General features: G+C 39.6%; 1 protein-coding gene across 1 annotated transcript in view; it reads left to right on the top strand.

The window, feature by feature from the left end:
- LOC117326810 (protein dopey-1-like) overlaps positions 1-23,359 on the top strand; it is a 67,707-nt gene that overhangs the window by 10,291 nt on the left and 34,057 nt on the right. Inside the window, 14 exon segments of the mRNA XM_033883532.1 lie at positions 847-1,686; positions 2,151-2,336; positions 3,278-4,208; positions 5,408-5,679; positions 7,419-7,571; positions 9,068-9,171; positions 10,418-10,570; positions 11,020-11,817; positions 11,819-12,880; positions 13,922-14,129; positions 17,493-17,675; positions 18,424-18,549; positions 19,551-19,691; positions 21,677-21,837. Of these exon segments, the coding sequence (XP_033739423.1) occupies positions 847-1,686; positions 2,151-2,336; positions 3,278-4,208; positions 5,408-5,679; positions 7,419-7,571; positions 9,068-9,171; positions 10,418-10,570; positions 11,020-11,817; positions 11,819-12,880; positions 13,922-14,129; positions 17,493-17,675; positions 18,424-18,549; positions 19,551-19,691; positions 21,677-21,837 (5,318 nt within the window).

Here is a 23,359-nt window from a genome sequence, read left to right as displayed (position 1 = left end):
CGTACCAGTGGGGTTCAGCTTTAACCTACCAGTGGGGTTCAGCTCTAACCTACCAGTGGGGTTCAGCTCTAACCTACCCATGGGGTTCAGCTCTAACGTACCAGTGGGGTTCAGCTCTAACCTACCAGTGGGGTTCAGCTCTAACCTACCCGTGGGGTTCAGCTCTAACCTACCAGTGGGGTTCAGCTTTAACCTACCAGTGGGGTTCAGCTCTAACCTACCAGTGGGGTTCAGCTCTAACCTACCAGTGGGGTTCAGCTCTAACCTACCCGTGGGGCTCAGCTCTAACCTACCTCAACTGATCCTGGGATGGTCCTTACTAAGTGTTGTTCAGGTTGTTCAGTAATCTTAGTGTCATGGCCAACATACACGATCCCAATTGTTGTCTACCACTTCACTACTACTGAGGATGTGTATACTACATTACTAGGGTCTGTTAAAGTTAGATGACCATAAGACCAATGGGCCTCTTGTATAAAACCCACATATTTTATGGCTCCTACGGGCTATACACCGGAAACTACAGTACATCATGTAGTCTACACACTTACAGAAATGTACATGAAGCCAGTGTCCAAATACAGCTGGAAAATGTCAGTCAGTTACCAAATTCATGATAGGTAAATTGATGTCATTACTTATATACGAAATCAAGAAAAAATTCCTGATTAATATGAGTCTGTATAAAGAGTGAAGCAGAAAAAGAAAAAAAGAAGAATGTTTGAAGTTGTTATTTTTGACAAGTGTCAGATTGGTGAACTTCAGGCTTATGTCTGCTGCCACTGTTTACCATACAGATTTTTAAGTCAACATGAATTCTAATTAAAGCATTTTATTTCCCTACAGGTTGAAGCTATGTGCAGTGCGGCCCAGGATTCCATTGTCCTTGTACAGAGGATCTTACTGGATTTCCTTCTCCTTGCTTTTCCCATGCGGAACGGTCAGCTCACAAAGTCGGACATGGCCAAGATCGTAAAATCTGTTATCAACGTAGTTCTACGCAGAGATATGTCACTCAACCGTCGATTGTATGCCTGGTTGCTTGGCACTGGAGCCAACAGTACGGGTAACATCAGTCGACAGACGGCAGGCAAAGCCTCACGCAAAGACAGCGGGACCAGCACAAGTGAAATAGATCTTCTGTACTTCCATACCTACTCCAAGGACCTCCTAATACAGGCTCTTAAACAAAAACTATCCGACTCCAGTCAGGACGACGGTATTGTCGGCAAACATGTAGGAAAATCAGCCGTGTTGAAACCATTTAGGATATTAATGAGTCTACTAGATAAGCCAGAAATTGGACCGGTGATTTTAGAAAGTGTTCTTCTGTCCGTGTTTCAGTGTCTGTACAGGGAGACAGGGTCACTGCACTCTAAGTATAAAACAAACAATGAATTAGGAATGGATGGAGTAACAAGTGAAGATAAACAGACGAAAACTCATATAAGTCTGGAGTGTAAGACTTACGGAGAGCTCATCAAGACTGCTAACTTGTTGTTTGGGACATTTGAGCCTTATTTTATTTGGGACTATATTGCCCGGATGTTTGAGGAATCTTGTCAAAAGATGAGTAAAGATGAAGGGCAGCTGTTGTCGCGTCAGAGATCCGTGATGGAGAGTGATATCCCGTCACTGTCAGAACTCTGTACACTCGTCGACTACCTACTTGAAGTTATATCATTGGTAATTACATGTTTTTATGCTTTGGCAAAGATCACTTGATCAGATTACTGAAGACATTTTTACCATGCCCTGTGTGATGAGTATGTTTATACCAATCTAGATTTCAGTCTGGACCCTGAGGCCTTAACAAAGTGTACAAAACTATGTCCAGATTTCAGTCTGGACCCTGATCATGAGGCCTTAATAAAGTGTACAAAACTCTGTCTAGATTTCAGTCTGGACCCTGAGGCCTTAACAAAGTGTACAAAACTCTGTCTAGATTTCAGTCTGGACCCTGAGGTCCTAACAAAGTGTACAAAACTATGTCTAGATTTCAGTCTGGACCCTGAGGTCCTAACAAAATGTTCAAAACTCTGTCTAGATTTCAGTCTGGACCCTGAGGTCCTAACAAAGTGTTCAAAACTCTGTCGAGCTTCTAAATGTAGTAATTTAGCTATATAATGACTATGTATGTGTTATTTTAGGAAACATTCCTGGAGACTCAGACAGAACATCTACCAGACCTGTTGTACAGGGTGACAACGACCTTGACCAACCACTGTACAAAGATCCAGGAGACTGACATCAGATGTACTCTACAGCTGTGTATAAAGTTACTCGCCAAGGTCCAGCCCTCCATGGATGTCCTGGACACTGCAAGCACTGATGGAGTAAGTGTCGAAACTGACCAAGTGATTAAGATACAATTCTATTAAGATACAATCTCTATTAAGATACAATCTCTATTAAGATACCTTCCAATGGTTAAGTGCAGTAAAAACTAAGACATCAGTATGTATACTCCTCCTGAGCTTCACACTAATTAGTCCCCTACCGGTGAAACCAGGGAACTACAGGTTTCCTCCCCGTCTGTCCGTCTGTCTGTTACTCTGTCTCTCACTCCGTCCTCTCACTTTTCTCAGCCATGCTTCATGGTATGTTGGTGAAAGTTGGATGTATAACTTAAGCATGAGTATCTACAGATAATGTCAGAGTTTCAAGGTTTTTGGGTCAAGGTTTTTGGGTCAAGGTCAAGGTCACTGTTACTATTTTTAGCAGGGGCCAGTAGGGGACATGTGTTGCTTTAATTCTTTCTTAACACTTTTCTCCTTCCTAATGTCTCCCTTGACAATGCCTCACTTTTGGTCATTAGTTGAGCGTCCGCCGCTGTGAGGAAGACTTTGGGTTCTGTACCCTGGCAGAGACATGCCAAAGTCTTTAAAAAATAGGAGTTGCTGCTCCTGCTTAGCGCTCAGCATTATATAAGGAGTGGGACGACTGGTTCGCCCGTTGTCAGTATATAATGTGACTGGGTGGGGTTTCCTGCTGGATGTCTTCGGCAGTATGCTTCAGTGAGGTAGCACTATAAATCAGCAAAGGCTCCGGTCTATCACAAGGAGACTTGACACAAACATACCACAGCCTCCCAAAACTGGCATACGGACTCACCACTTGCACATTCATATCTCACGCACAGAAGGCCGTCCTTAAATGACCTTAGCTGTTAATAGGATTTTAAACAAATAAAACCAAACCAAATTGTTATGCATGTTAAAACATTGATTTGACATGTCCCATGTGCCTCTTGTTAACATATATGAATACTTTACAGGTCTTTGAAGGACACAGTATGACCAGTTGGTCCTATCTGGATGATTACAGGAAGATACCAGCATCTGAAGCGAAAAGCACCGACATCTCAGATGTCAATAAAAATGACATTGTTACAAATTGTGTTGTAAATGGACAGAAATCTGAGCCTGATAATGATAGAGACAGTGAGGAGACAGAATCAAATAGTATCCAAGAGAAAAGTATTGTGAATGGACATGTACTGTCAGTAGAAAATGGCTTGCAGTCAGTAGACAATGGTGTGGTGTCAGTAGACAATGGTGTACTGTCAGTAGACAATGGTGTACTGTCAGAAGACAATGGTGTGCTGTCAGTAGACAATGGTGTACTGTCAGAAGACAATGGTGTACTGTCAGTAGACAATGGTGTACTGCCAGGAGACAATGGAAAAGATTTGGCCGTAAACGGAGAAGTTGAAATGCTTGAAAGTGAAAATATTCATACATCTGAAAAGACAGAAAATGAGTTAAACATTAGATGTAAATCAGAAGGATTAGATTTTAATCCTATTTCTAGTGAAAGTAAATTAACTTCCTCATGTCTAGAACAAAATTCATTTCCCAATTCAGTCAAGAGTTCTGCTACAACTATGATGCAGTCCTGTATCGAATGTTACAAGAACTTTTTCCATACGTACATAACACAGAAGATCGTTGAGGATCCGAGCGTCATTACGACGTGTATCAGTCAGATGAGTACATCGGTTGAGCGACGTGGATATTACCGAGACGAGGAAGACCTTGATCCCTCTAGTGACCAGAATGATAACCGGGGGCCAATCAGTGCAGGACATCTACAGGAGGAAACTTTACAAACGTTTGACTGTGCTTGTCGACTCTTGTTGGATTTTACTAGTTTTCCAATCTTTTGTACAGATTTCAACAAAATCTTCCAGCGTTCTTTCAATGCAGGTATTCAAACTTTCACAATGTATTTTAAGATATTTCTGAATATATGTTTTTAGTGTAGTGTACACTGTACAGTAGCATGATGTACACATATATGTAATTATGAATTGATTTAAAGTACATATTAATTACAAAAACAAAGTGTACACCATGAATATGCAGGTGTACACTAGTGTGTTTGTATAATATTAAGTTTGATCAGTCCCATACTAGATAATCAGTAAACTTCAGAATTTGTACCTGTCAATCCAAAGGAATGGTTAGTCTATGGGGTGGCATCTATCGTCTGTCAACATTTTCTTTAAAACACTACTAGTCATGAAGGACTTAACAGATTTTTATTACCATCCTTGGGGAGGGAATTTTTAGCTCACCGGTTACGAGTAACCGAGAGCTAATGCTGTCACCCCGGCGTCCGCGTTGGCGTCGGCGTTGGCGTTGGCGTCGGCGTCCCACCCCAAAACTTTTAGAGTTTTTGGAGTAAGTTTTTGGAAAGCTTGTAAGTCCAAAAGTATACACCTCATGCCCTTCTAAGTTGTTTTTCGCATTTAACCATTTTGTGGACTTAACTTTTTTGGCACCAAAACCCACTTTAAAGTTTTTGGAGTAAGTTTTTTGAAAGATTGTAAGTCTAAAAGTATACACCTCATGCCCTTCTTATTTAGGTTATACATTCATTAGAGGTCTAGAAATGATGTTATGGCAAAATCACTTTAAAGATTTTGGGGGTTAGTTTTGAAAAGCTTGTAAGTCCACACCCTTCTTATTTGGTTTATACATCCATTAGAGGTCTAGGAGCGATATTATGTCACATACAATTTCAAAATGACATGCTTATACATACGTATACATAAAAAATGAATGCAAAGTGTGATTGCTGCCGCCGGTGAGCTTTCGCAATCATTGATTGCACTTGTTGTATCAGTGGTGACTCGCTCCCCCTTCTGTAAGAATGAAAAGACTTGGTTCATATCTGGTCTGAAGCATTCTTTGGTGAGGGGAAACCATTTTTGTATAAAAGGTTGTTCTGGCCCAGGGGGCTGAGAGGTGGGGGCCTAAATTGGCAAAATATAACAATTTTTTTAAAAATCCTTGTCCAACTTTTGTAGAAATGTAAGAGTGTTTTGAAAATAAACACTGCAACATCCAGGTAAGTGATACAGGTGCTATGGACCTCTTGTTATTTTTTGTTCGTTATCCAGGTGAAAATGTGACCCTTCCAATGTGGCTGCAGGACCTACTTGCCTGTGGATGTTTTGTGGAGAGTTTTGAGCTTCAGTCTGCTGCCATAGCAACAATGATTGACTTGATTATTGTCGCCAAGACGATCCAGTCAGACAGTGAGAACAAAGTTGACATCGGACGAGAAAGGTCAAAGTCTGTGAGTGAGGGAAGTCCTGTTTCCGTAGTGATCATGCCAGCACTCCTGCCTATCCACCTGAAATACCTCGGAGAGAACACTACATTTTACAAGGTGTGTTATTATCAGTCCTCTACTGGTGGGGGAGGGGGAGGGGGGAGGGGGGAGGGGAGTGAGCTATCCTTCCATCTTGTATGACAGCCCCAAAGACCACCAATTTATTGACCCCATTATTAACGTTAATTGACCTAATTATAACTATATACTGTAATTAAAACTTAATATATACTGTACATGCATTACATTACTTGAATTATCAAAAATATGTATTTTGCATTGAAGTGTCTTTGTTTTTATTGATTTTTTTTTGGTGGTAAAGGCATTGTAATGATTTAAGGATACATTTCGAGGGGTACATATGTTTTACTTACTCTTCTCAAAATCATAGAGGATTCTTGATAGTCAAAGGTGAATCTGGTCCACCTCAGTATTAAGACCACCCAGCTATTAAGACCACTTTCACTCAGACCCCCAGACGGTCTTAATAGAGAGGTTTAACAGTAGTCTGTCTGTATATTAAAACTGAAACTGAAATTGAAACTAATTTTGTGTTAGAGGAAATATTGATTATATGTTTTATGATTGACAGAGTGTAGCCAGTATTTTGTATATGTTTTATGATTGACAGAGAGTAGCCAGTATTTTGTATGTTTTATGATTGACAGAGTGTAGCCAGTATTTTGTATGTTTTATGATTGACAGAGTGTAGCCAGTATTTTGTATATGTTTTATGATTGACAGAGAGTAGCCAGTATTTTGTATGTTTTATGATTGACAGAGAGTAGCCAGTATTTTGTATGTTTTATGATTGACAGAGTGTAGCCAGTATTTTGTATGTTTTATGATTGACAGAGAGTAGCCAGTATTTTGTATATGTTTTATGATTGACAGAGAGTAGCCAGTATTTTGTATATGTTTTATGATTGACAGAGAGTAGCCAGTATTTTGTATGTTTTATGATTGACAGAGAGTAGCCAGTATTTTGTATGTTTTATGATTGACAGAGTGTAGCCAGTATTTTGTATGTTTTATGATTGACAGAGAGTAGCCAGTATTTTGTATATGTTTTATGATTGACAGAGAGTAGCCAGTATTTTGTATATGTTTTATGATTGACAGAGAGTAGCCAGTATTTTGTATGTTTTATGATTGACAGAGAGTAGCCAGTATTTTGTATGTTTTATGATTGACAGAGTGTAGCCAGTATTTTGTATGTTTTATGATTGACAGAGAGTAGCCAGTATTTTGTATGTTTTATGATTGACAGAGAGTAGCCGGTATTTTGTATGATTCATGATTGACAGAGTGTAGCCAGTATTTTGTATATGTTTTAGGATTGACAGAGAGTAGCCAGTATTTTGTATGTTTCATGATTGACAGAGAGTAGCCAGTATTTTGTATGTTTTATGATTGACAGAGAGTAGCCAGTATTTTGTATGTTTTATGATTGACAGAGAGTAGCCAGTATTTTGTATGTTTTATGATTGACAGAGAGTAGCCAGTATTTTGTATGTTTTAGGATTGACAGAGAGTAGCCAGTATTTTGTATATGTTTTAGGGTTGACAGAGAGTAGCCAGTATTTTGTATGTTTTATGATTGACAGAGAGTATTCAGTATTTTGTATATGTTTTAGGATTGACAGAGAGTATTCAGTATTTTGTATGTTTTATGATTGACAGAGAGTAGCCAGTATTTTGTATGTTTTATGATTGACAGAGAGTAGCCAGTATTTTGTATGTTTTATGATTGACAGAGAGTAGCCAGTATTTTGTATATGTTTTATGATTGACAGAGAGTAGCCAGTATTTTGTGGGGATACTTGGATGAGAAAACACCTTCCCATCACCAACAGAGTGTACAACTGTTCCACCATCTACACCAGGTCACCCCTGACAGCTGGGTGTGTGAGGATGTGATAGGCAATGCCCTTGTGTCTGAGGACGAGGTGAGTTATCTCCCTTTAGTGATGTCTGTGACTGTTAGGGTTATATGAGGTGAGTTATCTCCCTTTAGTGATGTCTGTAACAGGGATATATGAGGTGAGTTATCTCCCTTTAGTGGTGTTTGCGACTGTTAGGGTTATATGAGGTGAGTTGTCTCCCTTTAGTGGTGTCTGTGACTGTTAGGGTTATAAAGGCCATGCCCTTGTGTCTGATATAGATTCCCTTGGTTTTTAGTTGTGCCCATTCAACATTGTGTCTGATTGGAAAGTGAAATGGCCAAAAAGCAGCCATCTTGGATTTTGACAGTTTTGCTTTTTCTTGATCATGAGAAGTACTAGAAGGATACTTACCTATATCTCATGTAGGGTCCTCTTGGTCCCTTGTTGTGTCCATTTGATTTTGAGTCTGAAGGGGAAAATAAAAGCTGACAGGCGACCATCTTAGAATTTGACAGTTGAAGATTGTCATTGCTATTTCTTGAAAAGAATTGTAGGGACATTTCTCAAACTTATCATGTAGGTTCCCCTTAATTGGTTAATAGTTGTGCCCATTTGATTTTGCGTCTGATCGGGAAAATGAAAATGAAATGGCTGCCAGACAGCCATCTTGGTTAATGACAATTGAAGATTAGTGTCGTTAAGTCATGCGAAGCACTGGAGGGAAATTGTTTTGATTGGGAGAACAAAATGGTGGCCCGGGAATTTGAAAATTGTTATTGTTGTATTTCAGAAAGTTATTTTTAAAAAAAAAATTTACCATGGCAGCCATCTTTTTGACCTATAGCCATGGCAGCCATCTTGAAAGCATATTTTAACCTTCTTTACTAGTTCCACTGGTGTTATTAAGCTGAATGAAAATTTGTAAGAATGTAAGCCAAGAAAGTGTTATTTTTTCGGTTTTGTAAAAACTTTCACATGGCAGCCATGGGGGCCATCTTGTAACATAATTGTGCAATCACAGCTTTCCTAAACAAAATCACCAGTGGAATTCAGCTTTAACTTACCTGAAATAATTCTGAGATGGTCTCGACCAAGTGTTGTTAGTTTTTGGGTTGGTTAGAAAGATGGCCACTTTAAATTTGGCCACCAACAACAACAGTACTTGCTACTGAGAATGTATACTTCAACAGCACAAGGGCATTTAGAGTCAGATGACCATTAAGGCCCATTGGGCCTTTTGTTTAGACTTCTTATGTAGGTATCCCATAATATTAATTGATTAAGAAATTGATGGGAAAGAAGGGAAAAGTAGACGAAGATAGGTTTTCTCTTGGATCTCCAATAGTAGTTTTCAAGATCCCTCTGGGATCTCTGATGGTGGTTGTCAAGATCCCTCTGGGATCTCCAATGGTGGTTGACAAGATCCCTCTGGGATCTCTAATGGTGGTTGTCAAGATCCCTCTGGGATCTCCAATGGTGGTTGTCAAGATCCCTCTGAGATCTCCAACGGTGGTTGTCAAGATCCCTCTGAAATATCATGTAATGATCTTACATTGAAGATGGAGCGTATTGGAGCATTCAAGAAGTTAACCGTTCTCTGGCACCTGACAAGGGACAGTCGATCCGACCCCAATCCTGGACAACCTCCGCGCACATTTGACAGGTACTTAATGAATGTTAATACATCTTAACTAAGAATGGTATTTCCTCCATAGCATTCTCACCACAATAAACATGGCCTGCTTGGCAGCCATCTCCATAGAATATATAAGTAAAGGAGGAAATTTGAACAGTAAATATATGTGTGTGTATGTTAGGAATAGGTCATGGAAACTAACATTATTAGTCAGAAGTATATACATTATTGACCCAACAACTAAGCTTTTCAGAATAGCATAAAGTCCAATGTCAAATATTAAAAAACACACTTGTCACATCACAGCTTGATAGCTAGGTCACTGTTAAGGAACAATGACAGATATGCATTCCACGAAATCACATATCTCAAAAATGACAATAGATTTACATAATTTCTTAACAGTACTCATTTTACAACTTTATCTAAAGATAAGTAACCATAACAAAAATCATTCAGGCTAAACATTAACAAATAAATGTTTTATCCTAAACCCACTTCTCGTGTTAATGTGAGTGATACAGGCCCATTGGGTCTCTTGTTTATGCTCTCTCCATGAAGTGACCAACGCATCAAGTATATCCGTTTGTCCATCTATTCACAAATCTTGGTAATAAGTTTATCACAAATTTTCTTGCACTCCTAAGGAGTGAAATCTAGAATGATGGTAATTTGCATGTAAACCATGTGACTGTCACTACTAAACAATTGACCATAAAAACTGACCATGAAAAAGCCATGAATAAAAAATAATTAATGCACCATCATTTTCACCATTAATGCCACCATTAATATGCCTAATATTTGGGTACATTTAATGGGAATATTAATGAGAGACCCATTAATAATTGTATTTTAAAGGACTTACTTTATTCTGTCACGTATGATATGTCAACAATAGTCCCATTAATAGACATACATGTAGACTATATAGGTATGGGGTCACTTGCCCGACCTTGTAGGTTTTCTCTGGATACTCGAGTTTCCTGTCACAATAATTAAAGACTTTTCACACACTCCCATCCGGGCTAACAAGGATGATTAATTGGTATAACATGTTTCAGAATTGTGGTAAATTAAGTTTACATTTTACATGTCAACACTAGTTTATGGCAGGTGATGAGATAATTTACCTATAGCTGTAGGTATACTGTAATGTTGTGTAGGTCGATGAGACAATTTACCTATAGCTGTGGGCATACTGTAATGTTGTGTAGGTCGATGAGATAATTTACCTATAGCTGTGGGTAAACTTTAATATTGTTTTGTTTAGGTCGATGCTGGTACTTCTCGACAGTCTGAAGGAGGAAATGAGTGCAACAAAAACCATCGCGACCACCTGGCTCACCCATGTTATACAACGCGGGGACATCTGTCGAGTCCTCAATCCTCTTCTTACCATGCTACTCCACCCTGACACCGCTCGGTGAGGCGACTTTAGTTAATGTACAGGTCTTACCATGCTACTCCACCCTGACACCGCTTGGTGAGGGGACTGTAATTAATGTACAGGTGGCAGTACTGCTGACATGTACCTGTGTTCGCACAGCTTATATTATAATAGCTCTATAATATTACATGGTTCAAGCTTTTTTGTCTTGACAGTGAATGTTAAAGTATTTGAGATCAGTGGAAATTCTCCAATAATTGATTTGTATATCAGAGCTTACTTGTGTGACCTCTCAATATATAGTGCTTACTTTCTGTTTTTTGAAAAATTCTATGATTCTAAGTACATGTAGGACGCAATGTGTGTACAAGCCCCTGTGACCAATCTTTACAAGTCCCTGTGATAATTCTATATGTACAAGCCCCTGTGATCAGTATGTTTTAGTCAGGAGTTGTGGAATGAAGTAATTTGATTTTCTCTTTCAGAATTTCTGTTCAACATATCAATGTACACAAGCCCAAGAAAGTGGCGCTGACCGAGGAGGAGAAAGGTTCAGGAAATGAGTCGCAGATCTACGCCATCAGTAGTGAGGGTGGTAACATTATTTACCATGTCAACTCGGGTAACAAACCATTGTCTGCTAAACGAACAGACGACATCAAATCTTACGCTCTCACATCTGTGGACAAACAAGGTTCTGCCTCAACGTCACAGACCCAGCACGAACAGGAGATACACTTTGATCGTGTTCGTCCCAGTGACCTCAGCCTCTGTATCAACCCATTCGGCTCGGAGAGTAGTCTTGATCGCTTAGTGTTTGAAGGCTATGAGACACCAACACAGCAAGTAAATCTAGTTGGAGCAACACGGTTAGATCGTGAAACATGTGCTAAGGAAGGGATATTCTTTGATGTAAATGAAAATGGGTCGCAGACCTATTCTGAAGCTAGCCCACAAGAGGACAGCCCATTGGTAAGTGGATCCGAGACCATGGTTAACAACATTCTCACCGAAGTCCTGAATAGAGTTGTCCCCCTTTCTCTGGAGAGTTCAGTTGCCCTTGAACAAGATGATACGGAAAATGATGAGGATTTTATACTGGAAGACTTAGATGCTACAGTTCCTAAAGTAGTCGAGTCAAAAGGAGGAAGTCGACCTCGGCTACCTAGCGTGTCGTCGAAGACGAGTAGTGTTATAGAGGATCATGATATCCTCAACACTGTCGATAATAGGGGTATGGAAATCGACTCTCCAACAGAAAGTGAATCGGACTTAACAAATCCCTGAGCTGACACACCATGGACGGAACAGAAATTTTGAGGATGTTCATCCGCTGCATATGCATATGTTGTTATACACACAGAAGTATGACTACAAACGGACATTGTATGCCTTAACCACATTGAAATCCATGTTAGTAACTTGTCCGAGACTTGTGGTGACTGCTTTGGTTACAACAAGTATAAGTGCAACAAGAACTCCACAGTTAGCTAAACTACAGCTTCTACTGGCTCGTCACAGGAAATCAGTTTTTGGAAAGAACTTTTTTGGTGATCTCCCTCCCGAAGTCATGTCTAGTTACCGTAGTAACATGTACATAGAAGTCATCATCTCTGTATGTTTGTATTTTGTGAGAAGCTACTTTCCTAACTTGATGATAAGCAAGCTTTCGCATGGCGAGTTGCTAGGCAACAAGGAGGTTCATATCCTAGCTACGGAAGTGCTGACTTTACTGATGTCGGAGTTGATCGTTATAATGAAAGAAAGCGGGAAAAGTTTTGTCTCTTACATCAAAGATCTACTGGTAAGGTGTAAAGTTCAGAAAGCTCTGCTGCACTGTTGTCTAGCGTCCGTGTATAACTTGAGGAAGAAAGACAAAACTGTGAAATGTAAAATCACTGAGGGAATCATAAGATTCAACGAGGAAAATCTTGATCACTCCGTTAATGAGACATTCCAGATCCGCCTGCTTAACTTAATGCTGGTTCTTATCATGTTGGAAGGAAACATTGAAAAAGTTTTTTCTGATGTATCAGAAAGTTCAGGGACAGTGACTCCTTCAACTGAGTGGGAGCGCCCGCGGATAAACTTTCAGCAGTCTTTACTTCACGCTCGGTTCATGGGCTCCCTTCCCATAGTGCAACAGAGGATGTTTCTCTCATGCGTTCTCAGTGCCATGAAACAGTCACACATGCGCCATATGCATCGTCACTGGGTTGCTATGGTAACCTCAGGTCTTCCGTTTATGAGTAAAGCTCTGCCCAGCATTGTAATGAATGTTGTGGCCCAGCTTTGTCGTAACATTGAAGTGGTGGCCATGAAGTACGAGGACCACACTAAAAACAGGTAATAGCCATGTAGGCTGTCATGTACAGTGGACTCTTTCTAAACCAGACTCTGTCCAATCAAAATCGCTGTCTTCACCTCCCAAATAATATTTTTCTTTATCTATTAATAGTAACTGTCAAGAGTTTAACTCTGCCTAATCTGAATTCTGTCTATTCCATAATCCAGCCAGATTTCAGGAATCTTTCTCAAATTTCATATGTAGGTCCCCCTTGTTCTCTAGTTATGCAAATTGCATTTTGAAACCGATCTGAAAACAACATGGCTGTCAGGCAGCCATCTTGGATTTTGACAATTGAAGTATGTTATTGCTGTTTTACAGAAGGTACTGAGGGGATCTTTCTCAAATTTCATATGCAGATTCCCCTTGGTCCCTTGTATTGCATTTTGGGACCAATCTGAAAACAACATGGCTGACAGACAGCCATTATCGCTACATCTCAAATTTCTTATATAGCTAGGATTCCCTTTGTTTGAAAAGTACTGGAGGGATGTTTCTCAATTTACACAGATTAGTAAGAGAAAGGGAAAAATAGAGAGAAGATCTATCTCGCATGGAACCTATGAAAAACATTCAATGGTGGACGCCAAGATCCCTGTGGGATCTCTTGTTAGGATATATATGGTAGATGGGATCCCCCTATAACATGGTCTCCATGTCATCCAGATAGTAGCCAAAACTTACTGACACCAATGGTTTTTACATGCTTGAATTTTATCATATTTGACAGCTGTGAATTGACACAACCAGGATATATTATTAAAAATGTAATTAAAAACAATGTAGCTAAATAATAAACTTCACTAAGTGCTGTCAAAACTACACACAGGATTTAAACTCAGTCTGACAGGTGAAAAGTTACATATTGAATGATTTCCTCTATAGAATATAATTGTTATTATTCTAACAGTGTATTTATTAGTTTGAAAATATATATACTGACAAAAATCTGCACTGAGCTCTTGTGATTAAGGCATTTAATTTATTCTTGAGCATTTAGCTGTTACAATTAATCTTTTTTATTTTGTGTTTATCTATAGAGGTCAAGAGAAGATGCCGCCTGACCACTTACTGACCATCCTGGAGGGAATGACCACCATCTGTCATTACTGCCTGCTGGACAATGCCTCCCCAGTGTCCATTGGCCTGCCTGCTCCCACTAGCATCAACATCACCACAGAGACGGGCAGTGCAGGGCAGATCTTCACAAACCTTATCAATGTCTTCAACCCTATAGGCAATAGTAGGGTAGGTATTTAACTAGATAACATTTAGTCTCATTCCTATAGGCAGTAGTAGGGTAGGTATTTAACTAGATAACATTTAGTCTTCAACCCTCTAGGCAGTAGTAGGGTAGGTATTTAACTAGATAACATTTAGTCTTCAACCCTATAGGCAGTAGTAGGGTAGGTATTTAACTAGATAACATTTAGTCTTCATTCCTATAGGCAGTACAGTAAAACATGGTTATAACGAATCTCAGGGGACCAACTGAATCAGTTCGCTATATCGATAGTTCGTATTATGTGTATTACGAATTTTATTGTTTTTCCCCTAAAACTTCGCTGTATGAAAATATTAAAATAAAATTACAAGTAAGTACAAATTAAAAGCGATGCAATTATTTTAAGTCAGTTAAAACTTCCTGCCGAAACTTTTCTTGTGAGGCAAGTGTGTACAAAGTACTAAAAGCATCTGACGTATCATTTTTGGACTCCAGAAAACGGCCTGTCTCGTGTAAATAATCACTCGCCGTAGCACCACTGATTATGGAATGTTCCACCTCTGACTCTATTTTCTCCTCGTCTTCACTGTCCGAAACGTTCATAACGTCTTTTACAGCATCTGTATCAGTCATTTCCGTAGTATAACTGACGAAATCGGTTGCGGTGACCTTTAGCCGAAAGTCCCGTTTTCATTAGCTCTAAGTCGCTTGATGATAAAGCCATTGCGAAACATACACATGTACGGTGTACACACTAAGACATCTAAGAATGGATTAACAACTTAACATAACATAGACAAAACAACTCACTTTATTCAGAGGTCATCGAAAACATAACTTACCGATTCAATAGCCGTACAAATACATACCCTGAAACATGCCCTCGGGTACCTCTCTATGACGCGGTCGTGATCACCAGGGCATGACTTACCTACTTCGGAAGATGGGTTCGTACTATAGTGTTAAAATAACATGGAATTTCAGCCGACGGGACCGCTAAATTGGTTCGTTATAGACAATATTTCGCTATGTGAAATTCGCAATATAATTTCAGAATTACATAGAAGTAAGAGGGAGAATAGCTGGGGAATCGGAATCAGTTCGCAATATCCATAAAATCGCTATAAGCGTTTTCGTACTAAACGTGTTTTACTGTAGTAGGTTATGTGGTCAACTAGATAACATTTAGTCTTCAACCTGATGGTTAGTTATAGGTAGATGTTCAACTAGATAAAATTTAGTCTTAAAACCTAGAGTCAGTAGTAGGTACCATATTTGACCTAATAAGGGCACCCCTACCATTTTTTAAGGAAATAAATCTTTGACTGAGTGTCAAGATGGTGTTCAAAAAGTAATAATTCATGTAAAATGTTTTGCTACTTTATGTGTTCAATTTTCTTCAGCAAATTAAGTAACAGGAACACAAGTTTTCGCCACATTTTGTCTATTCCTACAGATGACATGTCAGTGCAAAGAGCACCTGAAACTAAACACACATACAAAAAATAACTTAAGTAAAAGTTAAGTAAAAGACTTAATTCTTGTTGATAAATAACTTTTGTTCAGAATAGAAAGCTAGTAAAAGACATTGTAAATCAATTATTAGGTCAAAGAAAATGATGTCTGATATGATCTGGGAAATCACCCGAATATTTTACCGTTTCCACAGCCTTGGGTATTCTGCTATAAGGTATAGTCTGTTTCATAAAACTTCAGAATAACTAATCTTAATAAGGGCACCCCCACTGTCAATTACCCGCGCCCTGCGCCCTTATTAGGTCAAATACGGTAGGTGTTCAACTGGATAATATTTAGTCTTAAACCCGATAGTCAGCAGTAGGTAGGTTTTCAACTAGATAACATTTAGTCTTAAAACCTAGAGTCAGTAGTGGGTAGGTGTTCAACTAGATAACATCTAGTCTAAAACCTGATTGTCACTTGTAGGTAGGTGGTCAACTAGATAACATCTAGTCTAAAACCTGATTGTCACTTGTAGGTAGGTGTTCAACTAGATAACGTTTTTGGGCCATATTTGGTCTGAAGCATCCTTGAGTGTAGGGGAACTAATAATGTATATATAGTGGAGCATGCTCCCCATGAGCTGGAGGGATGGGACCCCTAGTGATGGGACCCCTAGTGATGGGACCTAGGGATGGGACCTCTAGGGATGGGACCTAGGGTTGGGACCTAGGGATGGGACCTAAGGCTGGGACCTAGTGATGGGACATCGGGATGGCACCTAGGGTTGGGACCTAGGGATGGGATCTAGGGAAGGGACCTAGGGTTGGGACCTAGGGATGGGACCAAGGGTTGGGACCTAGTGATGGGACCTCTAGGGATAGGACCTAGGGTTGGGACCTAGTGATGGGACCTAGTGATGGGACCTAGTGATGGGACCTCTAGGGATAGGACCTCTAGGGATGGGACCTAGGGTTGGGACCTAGGGATGGGACCTAGGGTTGGGACCTAGGGATGGGACCTAAGGCTGGGACCTAGGGATGGGACCTCTAGGGATAGGACCTAGGGATGGGACCCCTAGGGATGGGACCTAGGGATGGGACCTAGGGTTGGGACCTAGGGTTGGGACCTAAGGCTGGGACCTAGGGATGGGACCTCGGGATAGGACCTAGTGATGGGACCTCGAGATGGGACCTCGAGATGGGACCTAGGGTTGGGACCTAGGGATGGGACCCCTAGTGATGGGACATCGAGATGGGACCTAGGGATGTGACCCCTAGGGAGTGGACCCCTAGGGCGTGGACCTAAGGATGGGACCCCCAGGGATGGGACCTAGGGATGGGACCTATGGTTTGGACCTATGGTTTGGACCTAGGATTGGGACCTAGGGATGGGACCTAGGGATGGGACCCCTAGGGAGTGGACCTAAGGATGGGACCCCCAGGGATGGGACCTAGGGATGGGACCTCTAGTGATGGGATCCCTACGGATGGGACCCCTAGGGAGTGGACCTAGGAATGGTACCCCCAGGGATGGGACCTAGGGATGGGACCTTAGGCTGGGATCCCAGGGATGGGACCTAGGGATGGGACCTAGGAATGGTACCTAGGGATGGGACATGGAATACAAGAGATCCTTTTATTGAATCCTTAGACATTCCTAGTTAAATGAATATGTTGCCTTCAGTATTTAGTACAGAATGGAGGATCCCAAACTTTAATAGCATCTATGATATATATATAAATATGTATTATTAAGTGAAAGTCTAAGAGTATTTTACCATAATAACTGAAATATTCAGGTGAACGATGAAGGCCCAATGGGCATCTTGTTTAACTTTATATGATACATTTGTGATTGTAAGTTTTTCTGATGTCTCTTACCCTGATGTGTATGTTACCATTGTAATGAATGAAGTATTTGTACAGGAAACAAGTCCCCAGCGAGAGATTCCACTGGTGCCCATTATGGATGCCCGCAGAAGTCTCCTCAGTATAATGCCCCGCATCATAGCCTGTCTCACCTCTCTCTGGAAGGCTGTCAAGTTCGCCGAGGACCAAATTGGGGATCAGAGCAAATCTCATCCAACATGGATAATGGGAATACCAAAGGTAAGTTGTTCGTTACTTATATATACAACATACTTTCAAGGTCACAGGCCTGAGAGGTTGTTTTATAACATAACATCATCTATCAGTGTACACATCATAACTCAGGTGACTGTTTAGGCCCCATGGGCCTCTTGTGAATTATTAAACATTATTAACCTGTATTGTTTGCTGAAGAGGACTTGTATAACCTGACCTTACCCCACCTCCCCATAGCCCTGAGGGATTGTCTGTGGAAATATAGCAAATTCTTTAAAATCCTTCAACTTCTGTAAGAATGAAATTATCTGGCTTATATTTGGTTTGAAGCTTAGGAACTAATTTGGTATAAAAGGTTGGTCTGGCCCCCTCCCCAGGGGCCTTAGGGAGGTATAAAAGGTTGGTCTGGCCCCCTCCCCAGGGGCCTTAGGGAGGTATAAAAGGTTGGTGTGGCCCCCTCCCCAGGGGCCTTAGGGAGGGTATCCAGAAATATAACAAATCCTTTTGTAGAAGTGAAGGGTGTTTTGCCAAAATCACTGCAATATCCAGGTTAGTGATACAGGACATCTGTGCCTCTTGTAAATTGTATGTCTCTGCTAGGGGAGATAACCGAAAGCCTTCTTCATGGCCAGAAAGTGAAGTGCCAGAAGTGAGGCACATGTGTCCATAGAGACATTAGGAAGAAGAAACCTACTGAGAATAACTTACATATGACTATAAAACTCACTACAAGGTGGTGACTCTGCTAATAATAAGGAATTATTTTTGCAAGGTTGTCCGTCAGAAGATCCTGGAGTTTTTGAGTCCAATATCACTACCCCATGGAACGAACCTCCTGGCTGCTGTTGGTGTGGCCTGGAATGATCGCATGCGGAAAAGTGGAGTCTCATATAAAAAGGTATGATTACTTATTTTAAATTTGCATACTAGTGGGATAACACCTTAAGGTTTACTCGTGGGGTAACACCTTAAGGGATGTCATGGATGGGGTGAAGTGTAAAGGGCAATAACTCTGTTTACTAGTGGGGTAACACCTTAAGGAATGTCACAGATGGGGTGAAGTATAGAGGGCAGTAACTCTGTTTACTAGTGGGGTAACACCTTAAAGAATGTCACAGATGAGGTGAAGTGAATAAAGGGCAATAACTCTGTTTACTAGTGGGGTAACACCTTAAGGAATGTCACAGATGGAAGTGTAGAGGGCAATAACTCTGTTAACTAGTGGGGTAACACCTTAAGGAATGTCACAGATGGGGTGAAGTGTAAAGGGCAATAACTCTGTTTACTAGTGGGGTAACACCTTAAAAAATGTCACAGATGGGGTGAAGTATAGAGGGCAATAACTCTGTTTACTAGTGGGGTAACACCTTAAGGAATGTCACAGATGGGGTGAAGTGAATAAAGGGCAATAACTCTGTTTACTAGTGGGGTAACACCTTAAGGAATGTCACAGATGGAAGTGTAGAGGGCAATAACTCTGTTAACTAGTGGGGTAACACCTTAAGGAATGTCACAGATGGGGTGAAGTGTAAAGGGCAATAACTCTGTTTACCAGTGGGGTAACACCTTAAAAAATGTCACAGATGGGGTGAAGTATAGAGGGCAATAACTCTGTTTACTAGTGGGGTAACACCTTAAGGAATGTCACAGATGGGGTGAAGTGTAGAGGGCAATAACTCTGTTAACTAGTGGGGTAACACCTTAAGGAATGTCACAGATGAAAGTGTAGAGGGCAATAACTCTGTTAACTAGTGGGGTAACACCTTAAGGAATGTCACAGATGGGGTGAAGTGTAAAGGGCAATAACTCTGTTTACTAGTCGGGTAACACCTTAAGGAATCTCACAGATGGGGTGAAATATGGAGGGCAGTAACTCTGTAGATTTCTATTTCATTGTAGGGGTCAGTACCGGCCACAGATGACCAGCTACTGTTAGTGGACCTGGTCAGTGCCATCAAAGTCCTGCCCACTGATACACTTGTTCAGACGGTCAAGCAAGTGTTGAAACAGCCGCCACCCACCAACCTCAGCAGGACTAGGGTATGTACAGTACATGTCAGTACAGTATATGTAATATCTAAAACCTCAAGTCATCTAATTCAGAAATTAAAAACCTTAACATCATCAAATTGTGGGCTATTTAAATTACCCTTAATCCGTTGTCACTGGTGGTCCCTCCATCTGTCCGCAAATAATCTTTGTTATCACTATTTCTTGTTAAGTACTGGAGGGATATTTCTTGTAAAGTACTGGACAGATATTTCTTGTAAAGTACTGGACAGATATTTCTTGTGAAGTACTGGACGGATATTTCTTGTAAAGTACTGGACGGATATTTCTTGTAAAGTACTGGACGGATATTTCTTAACCTTCTTTGTCCCTAGTTTTTTTCATTTCACTTTAAGTCAGATTGGGAAAACAAAATGGCCAAAAGGTAGCCATCTTTTATTTTGAGAATTGAAGTTCGTGAACACTGTTTTTAGGTCACCTGAGATGAAGTCGCAAGTGTCCTATTATAATCACCTTTTTTTGTTGGTCAAAATCTTCTTCTCCAGTTCCAGAAGACCAATATATTTTGCCAGCAGGTACCTAAGGAAGAGTGGTATAAAGTTTCCTCATATAAATTACCTTGACCTATTTTCAAGGTCACAGGGGCCAAATAGTTAAAAATGCATTTACGAATCTTCTTTTCAAGTTCTAAAAGATGCAGCTGGGTAATCCTCGAGCTCTTTGGGCCAAAAGCTTCCTGCAATGGACTGATATGGAATTTCCTTATATCAATGACCTTGACCTGTTTTCACAGTCACAGAGGCCAGATATAATAAAAACTTAAAGGATCTTCTTTTCAGGTTCCAACAGTCCTGTATACGAAATAAGTTTTCCAGAAAGTACAATGTAACAAGGATTGAGTGTTATAAAGATTCAGCGTGAGAGTAATTCTGACCTATCTTCAAGGTCACCTCTGTTGTTTAATTTGAGTCGTTTTTAACTCATCTGTTGTTTAATTTGAGTGGTTTTTAACTCGTCTGTTGTTTAATTTGAGTCGTTTTTAACTCATCTGTTGTTTAATTTGAGCCATTTTTAACTCATCTGTTGTTTAATTTGAGTCGTTTTTGACTCATCTGTTTAATTTGAGAGCCATTTTTTAACTCATCTTTTGTCTAATTTGAGAGTCGTTTTTAACTCATCTGTTGTTTAATTTGAGTCGTTTTTAACTCATCTGTTTAATTTGAGAGCCATTTTTTAACTCATCTTTTGTTTAATTTGAGAGTCGTTTTTAACTCATCTGTTGTTTAATTTGAGTCGTTTTTAACTCGTCTGTTTAATTTGAGTCGTTTTTAACTCATCTGTTGTTTAATTTGAGCCATTTTTAACTCATCTGTTTAATTTGAGTCGTTTTTAACTCATCTGTTGTTTAATTTGAGAGTCGTTTTTAATTCATCTGTTGTTTAATTTGAGTCCATTTTTAACTCATCTGTTGTTTAATTTGAGTCGTTTTTGACTCATCTGTTGTTTAATTTGAGTCGTTTTTAACTCGTCTGTTGTTTAATTTGAGTCGTTTTTAACTCATCTGTTGTTTAATTTGAGTCGTTTTTAACTTATCTGTTGTTTAATTTGAGTCGTTTTTAACTCATCTGTTGTTTAATTTGAGAGCCATTTTTAACTCGTCTGTTTAATTTGAGAGTCGTTTTTAACTTATCTGTTGTTTAATTTGAGTCGTTTTTAACTCGTCTGTTGTTTAATTTGAGTCGTTTTTAACTCATCTGTTTAATTTGAGAGCCATTTTTTAACTCATCTGTTGTTTAATTTGAGTCGTTTTTAACTCATCTGTTTAATTTGAGTCGTTTTTAACTCATCTGTTGTTTAATTTGAGAGTCGTTTTTAACTCATCTGTTGTTTAATTTGAGAGTCGTTTTTAACTCATCTGTTGTTTAATTTGAGTCGTTTGTAACTCATCTGTTGTTTAATTTGAGAGTAGTTTTTAACTCATCTGTTGTTTAATTTGATGTCTGATTCCATTTCAGAAGAACATTCCTCTGGAAGTGAACATGCTCCAGTTTTTCTATGCCTATGTACAACAGACATCAGCCAGTCAGCTTGTCGATTCCTGGAGCTCGCTGTGTTCACTACTGCGAGATAGTCTACAGCTCAATCTCCTACCACCGGGCAAATTTATACTGCTACAGTGAGTGTGGGGTTTAGTAACGCTGGGAGATAAATGCTGACTATATTATAAATATACAGTCAAACCTCGTTAACTCAAAGTCATCGGGATCGTGAAAAAACTTTGAGTTATCCGAGTCTTCGAGTTAACCGAGTTTCAAGGTAGACGTGTTGGTTATATACATATCTTTTAAAAAAATCCTTAACAGAAACATGCATCCTTAACAGAAACATGCATCCTTAACAGAAACACGCCTATTTGATTTCAAATAATAATTATAACAAAATCGTATTTATTATTTATACTAAAAACGATATTTCTAAAATAATTATTATATTTCATGCAATACATGTACACAGTCATATCGTTTTGAAATCAAGTAAGCGTGTATGTCTGTGATTGAGAGTCGTGTCCGACATGTCATTTCTAAGTGAGTGAAAGACGAGAAGATTACCAAACATTTTCAGCACTTAAAAATAATACATACACAAATGTATCTGCACAGACCACGTGTTGACAAGTGCAGTAGCAGCAGGAAATACACAGTGCCCAAGTACAAGTCGATCTTTTACAACAATCACGGATCGAGTTGAATCACATAAATATGATCCAATAGTTTTAAAACCTTAAACTTACATCACTCATCATCGTTCAATCAGAAAGGAAGTCCTGGAAATAACCCACGCGTTACCCGACCATAGTTGTGATTTCAGGTGTGTCGGATAAGTTCCACCTGATCGTACATGGTGACCCAGATAATTTGACAATGTCGTGAGCTTGGGTATAATTATCGCACTACTTTAATCATCAAAGAGCCAATGTAAGTGCTGTTTGTCATCTGAGTTTTTATTACTAAGAAAAAGAAGGATTTTGGCCGCGACCGTAGTAAAACTTCGAGTTAAACGGGGTCTTCGAGTTATCCGAGTTCGAGTTAACGAAGTTTGACTGTAGTTACATAACTTTATTTGTGTATCTATTGTAATCCAGCTTATTCCTAAATTCCATCAGGTTGGATTTAACCAAAACTGTAAGAGTCGTGATCATCTTCTCTTAAAACATGATATTACAGTTGTTCATAAAAATCGCACGTTTTTATACCCCCTCTTCAAAATTATGGTTGCTATGGCAACTGGTCACTATAAACAGGTTTTCTGATAAGAACCATAACTTTAAGTTTGTCCTGACAACTCCTCCTAAACCGAAGGGCCGATTTCAATGAAACTTCACACAAATATAGAGGACCATGTGTAGATGTGCATGCCTCTTTCTTTTTCTCAAAATTATGGTTATGGCAACTGGTCACTATATGACTGGGTTATCTTAGTTAGCCTCTAATTAACAGTTTCAATTCACCATTGACTCATGCAGATTGCGGGGGTATTAGTCAGCCATCCTGGCGACAGTTCTAGTTTGTTACGTTTAGGGAATGTTCCACTTCAGCTTGCACAGGTGTAAATTACCTCAGGCTATTGATAAGTACATTTTGATATTAAAATATGACAACAATGGTTAATTCTATAGATTAATGATAAAAATTTAACAC

Source organism: Pecten maximus, chromosome 5 (assembly GCF_902652985.1).
Source record: "Pecten maximus chromosome 5, xPecMax1.1, whole genome shotgun sequence".
Lineage (NCBI taxonomy): Eukaryota > Metazoa > Mollusca > Bivalvia > Pectinida > Pectinidae > Pecten > Pecten maximus.
Note: the sequence above shows the minus strand (reverse complement) of the source record. Positions and strands in the feature narration are given on the sequence as shown.